A 5355-nucleotide genomic window follows, 5' to 3' on the forward strand; every position below is an offset into this window, starting at 1 on the left:
TAAATAATGAAAACTGTAGAAAACAATAATAGTTACATGGCTAATTTAGGAATTGTGTTCTGTGAAACAATGGGAACTTTAGAAAAAGAGTTTTTATCATGTATGTCACTGATTACGTCTAACTACTCAGTTTTGTCACTAAGAATTTTAACTGCTCAAAGGTGCCCTCAATTCTTTTTCATTTCTTAAGATGTGCACAGTTATTGCACATCTAAGTGATTCAACGTAAAAAGAAAAGAAAAAAATGTCACACGAATCTATACTTGAGATCAATGATATTGGACTTAGATGTGCCAAATGTGCTTTTGCAAAACTGTAAACTAATATCAGAAACAGAGCTGCTAAATTACAACGCAGACAAAGAGAGATGGGTAGGGGCGTCCCTATGTTGTGCCCGGAGGAGGCCGCGACGAGCTCTTCCCCCTCGACACGGCGGCGCTCAGGACAAGCCTCACCTCTCCTGCCGAGGTTCAGATGCTCAATTATTGTTCACTGCTATGCCCATTGCCCATCAGTACAAGCTCTGTTGTTTCTGAATGCATACAAACCAGTTCAATTCAGATAAGAACCCAGAGTCAGTTGATCCACCACATTCTCAGTTACAACAGGTAGCATCGATCTGAATAGGGGAAATCCAACTGAAACCTACTGGAGTAGATCGACGGAGTGAGGTGAAAAATCCGGCTGGTCAGGAGCAGATGGGGCAGAGCACGAGGCCGTTCTCGTTGCACTCTCGGCAGCGGAGCACCACGCCCCTCTCCGGGCGCCCTTTCACCGCGGCGCCGGAGCCGGACAGCACCTTGCGGCTGCCGGAGCAGTCGAAGCAGGGGAGGAACCTCATGCCGCCGCAGCCGTCGCAACAGCCGTGGGAGAGCGCGCGGGGGAGGCCCTCCAGCAGCGGCGCCAGCGCGCCCTCCTCGTCCAGCCGCAGCACCTCCTCCGCGCCGCCCACGTGGCGCCCCCGCACGAACAGCCGCGGCAGCGCCGCCGGGGCGCCCGGGAGGAGCAGCGCGCGGAGCTCGTCCCGGAAGCCGCGGTCCATGGAGACGTCGCGCTCGCGGAAGGCGACTCCGTGGGACTGCAGGGCCGCGCGCGCCGCGTTGCAGGCCTCGAAGGTGGCGCGCACGGCGCGGAGCGTGGTGGTGTAGAGCACGGCGCAGCGTGCGCCGCCGGGCGGGCAGCGCTGCGGCGGAGGGGGCACGCGCGCCGCGGCGTTGCCGTCGATGGCGCGGAGAGGGAAGCGGATGGGGCGGGGCGGGCGGTCGCCGGCGTCCCTGCGGGCGGGGCCGCGCGGGGACCTCGATTTGGCCGGGGTGGAGGGGTCGTGCAGGCCGGCCATGAGCTCCCACGAGTTGATGACCTCCGCCTCCGGCTGCTCGTCGGAGGGCGGCTTGGGCTTGGCCCTGCAGGAGGGGAGCGAGAGCGGAGGGGCGGGCGGAGGCGGCGGCGGTGGAGGGGGTGCGGACTTGGTGGATGGGGAGGCGTCCTGGGCGGCGAGGTTGTAGGTGAGGATGCCGTAGGTGGAGGAGGTGAGGGAGACGATGTGGGATGCGGAGGCGGATACCCCGATGATCCGCCGCTCGTCGTCCTCGGTGAACGTCGACGACACGCACCCCATCAATCTATCTGTTGTGGATGGACTCGGCTCGACTTCTCTCTTCTGCTCCGGCCTGCTCTGCGGGCTGCGGCGCGGTGGTGGAACCCTGGAAGGAGGGGAGGGGAGGGGAGGAAGGGAAGGGAATGGGGGGAAGAGGATTCAAATTTTCAATTCGAAGAGAGACAGACTGCCGCCCGCCCCGCTCCGCTCGAGGACAAGTGATAATAAAGGACGGCAAGAAATGAAGCGTGGGCCAAGTACAGAAGGTGTTGCTGAGGATAAATGCTTGTCGATGGGGAACACACTTCAAATCAAAACTACTCAGCGCGACTTTGACCTAAGGGCCTCCGTTTGCTGGAATCGTTGCTCGCTTGTATCAAAATCGAATGAGATTTTGTCAAGGTAGGCCGGTTCTTTTGGGTTTAGAGCATGTCCAGCCGCGCCCCAACAAGGCCCCTCAGGCGACTTTTCGGCCGCCGGTGTCAAAAAATCGGTCCAGTCGCGCCTCCATGGATCCATTTTTCGCCGGCTCGGATCGAAATTGGCGCCGGCGGACAAACCCGAACCTGGCGCGCTGGGGGGCGCTCGGGAGCGTCGGGCGAATATTTTTTGTCGCGAAAGCGCCGTGGGCCAGCCGCGTCAGCGACTCGACTCTCTTCTCGCCGCTTCGTCGTCCTCATCGCCTTGTTTCCCACGGCGAATCAATGCCAAAGCCGTGCGCGCTGCCGCGCCGGTCAGCCTCCATTGAAGCCTCACGGGCGGCGTAGTGAAGTCCGGGCGACGCGCGTCCCCTCGCCCGCCACGCCTCCCGCCACGCATAACGCGCCGACCAAGCCTACCGCGCGACGCCTCCGCCTATATAAAGCCGAGAACCAGCGCGCCGGAGATACGCACACACACTACATCGCCGGCGCGCCCACTTCAACCCCTTCCTCCTCTCTCGCGCCGTCTCCAGCTCAGAAGGATGGCCGAGCGCTTCCCAGGCGACGGCGCGGCGGCGAATGGTTTCGGGCGCCGCCATCTGCACGAGGACGAGGCTCGCCTCCTCTTCGAGGCCGAGTACCCGGCCCCGCCGGACATGCGGGTGCCCAGGGCGTGGAGGATCAGCGTCGGCGGCGTGCCGGTGCCACCACCACCCACCGGGGCGGCGCGGCGTGCGGAGATTGCACGCATCCGCGCGTCCTTGCCGCGGGCAGCGAGGGAAGGCCCACGGTACACCCCCGACAGCCCGCTCTGGGAGCCCTATTTCCGCCGCTGACACGCCGAGCAGCTCGAGGCGACGAACGGCGTCGTGCCCTCCGGCAGGCTCAACTTTGAGGGCCGGTGCCGGTGGTGGGGCATACCCGGCCGCACGTTGGAGGTCATCCTCGAGTACATCGAGGGCGGCAACATGCCGCGCCTCGAGTACCCCACTCCCCCGACTTTCTCACGCCGCCGTGGGAGCTCCTGGACGCCGAGGCGTATGGAGCGGTCCGGCGCGTCCTCCTCCTCGTACGGCCGCTCGTCGGGCTCTCCCTGCCTCCGCCCTGTCAAGCCGGAGCCCCAGGACACGTCGGTCAGCGCGCGCACCCGCAGCTCCGGCGTCCGCATCGGCGACTCCACCCTCCCATCCGGCCGCTTCGTCCTCGTCGAGCCCAAGCCGGAGCCCAGCCTTCCCGCGGAGTATGAGAAGATAGCCCGGCGCGGCTTCTCTGACGAGGACGCCAATAAGTGGGCGCGGGATGACTACCTCCGCGACGAGATGGTCTGGCAGCACCGGGCCATGGAGGAGATCGAAGCCCGCAAGCGTGGGCGCGCGGACGAGCACGACATCGTCATTCTCGACAGCGACGACGACGAGGACGCCCCCGGACCGTCTAACCCGCCGCGCCAACCGGGGGAGGGATGCAGCAGGGACGGCGGCAGCGACTAAACGCGGTTCTACAGCCTCCTCGGCATGGCAGACGGCGAGGGCGGGTGGCGGGGAGCGGCGAGGCAGACGGCGAGGAGCGGCGATGGAGACGGCGAGTGGCGGCCCCTAGTAGTTTTTTTTGTAAAATATGTTTAAGTTTGAACGAACTCGCCGAAGTTCGCAATGAATTTGCGCCGCTTTGGGTCGTGTTTAAATTTTTCAAAATAACCTGGGCGCCGCGACTGGGGGGCATCACGCCCCCAGCGCGCGGGTTAGCGCCGGTGCGTCCCCAGGGGCGATTTTTAGCCCCTCCCGGGGGGCCAACGGCTGGAGATGCTCTTAGAGCATATACTGCCGGGCTCCAGGCGGTCGTCACGGTGGTCGACGGGGTGGCCTTCCTGGAGATGATTGAGGCCGAGCTCAACCACCTCTACCGATGCTAGTGGGACTGGATGGTCACCCCCACCACTGGCCACATCTTCACCGTTGTCTTCCTTGACTCCATCAGCTACGGTTACGCCACCCGCAGTGGCCGGATCACCCTCGCCCTCAACCAGCTCGTCGTCGACATCTTTGAGCCGATCCTTGACGCCCAGGCCGTGGCCGTCCTGGACACCGCCTAGATTCTCGTGGCCGGCCTCCCTGACATTGCCCGGTCTGAGCTCGTCATCCGCGAGATGTCCCGGATTCTTGGCAAGGTGGTGGTCGTTGACGAGCTCTCTCTCCTCAAGGAGGAGAAGGTCCGGGTCAAGATCAAGTGCCTCGACTCTTCCAAGCTCCGTGCAACCATCCGAGTGTTCTTCAACGACCAGGGCTTCGACCTCAGGATCTCCCCCGTGCCGCCCAACCACGTCGTCCGCTCCCGCTCTTTTGACGTTGGCCTTCCTGGCGGCAACGCGGGGGCCGTCGGGGACTACCACAGTCGTTAGCGAGCTCGCTCCCACCGGTCAGACAAGGACGAGGGTTCGGAGGACTCACATTCCCACTCCCCGTCCCCCTCCCCCTCCTCCTGCCGCTGGCGGGCAGGGTCGGCAGGCCGCTCTCGACCCGCTTCTCGACCGCCCATCGGACTCGATGGCTACGTCATCCGAGGCAAGCGACATCTCCAATGTCAGCCTAGTCGTCTACCCGACCTCCTCCCCGTGCTCTCTTGCTCCGCCCGCTCCTGTCGCGCTGGCCCTGGAGTCGGGTCTCCCCCCGGCATCGACTCCGGATTCCGCCCCGCTCCAGTCGGCCCCGGTGCCGGGCCTCGAGGAGACCGTGTCGTCCGAGCTGGTCTCGTCTCCTCCGGCTCCTCCCGTTGCGGCCGTGCTGCCCTCCCCGGCCATGCTCCCCCCTCCGGTGCCGCCTCGGGAGGCCCCGACCTCGCTTGTCCCCGCCCCTGCTCCGCCCCTATTGTGCTCGTCTCCGACCTCGACCCCGACCCCGGTGCTCCTCGTCTGCGTCGGGCCTGCCTCTCGGGCTCCACCTGCGTCGGACCTCGCTGCGGATGGGGAGGCCCGGGTGACCACCCCGTTGGCCGCCCTGCCTCTCCCTCTGCGCTCCTCCGCCTGTGCTCGCCGCGGGCGATCTGCCTCCTCCCCAGTGACCGCGTCCCGCCGGAGCGCTCGGCTGGACGCTGCTCACCCCGAGGGCAGTCCGGCTCTGCTTGTCCCCGCACGGGCGGAGCTCCGCGCTGCTGCTCGGAACCTGGAGCCAGGTACGCCTGCAGTCCCTCCCCTCTGCTTCGTCTTGTTCCTTCTCTACTCTCGAGTCAGTTCCCCTGGGAAACCTCGCGAAGGTCGCTTTGGACTCTGCCATCATCTTTAGGAGGGAAGCTGCCCCCCCTTAGTCCAGATCAAGGCCACTAGGGCCCGCGAGATTCTGG

General features: G+C 64.3%; 1 protein-coding gene across 1 annotated transcript; it reads right to left on the reverse strand.

The window, feature by feature from the left end:
* Positions 1-260: 260 nt before the first annotated feature.
* LOC119303169 (uncharacterized protein At5g39865-like) lies at positions 261-1833 on the reverse strand. The gene is made up of 2 exons (XM_037580265.1): positions 650-1833; positions 261-532 (listed from the first exon to the last, which is right to left on the reverse strand). The coding sequence occupies exon 1, from the start codon at positions 1616-1618 to the stop codon at positions 689-691; it is 930 nt and encodes a 309-aa protein (XP_037436162.1). The 5' UTR covers positions 1619-1833; the 3' UTR covers positions 261-532; positions 650-688.
* Between the last annotated feature and the right edge of the window lie 3522 nt (positions 1834-5355).

Source organism: Triticum dicoccoides, chromosome 1B (assembly GCF_002162155.2).
Source record: "Triticum dicoccoides isolate Atlit2015 ecotype Zavitan chromosome 1B, WEW_v2.0, whole genome shotgun sequence".
Classification (NCBI taxonomy): domain Eukaryota; kingdom Viridiplantae; phylum Streptophyta; class Magnoliopsida; order Poales; family Poaceae; genus Triticum; species Triticum dicoccoides.

Coding starts and splice junctions, on each gene's coding strand:
- LOC119303169 (XM_037580265.1), bottom strand. CDS start 1,618: ATGGGGTGCGTGTCGTCGACGTTCACCGAGGACGACGAGCGGCGGATC.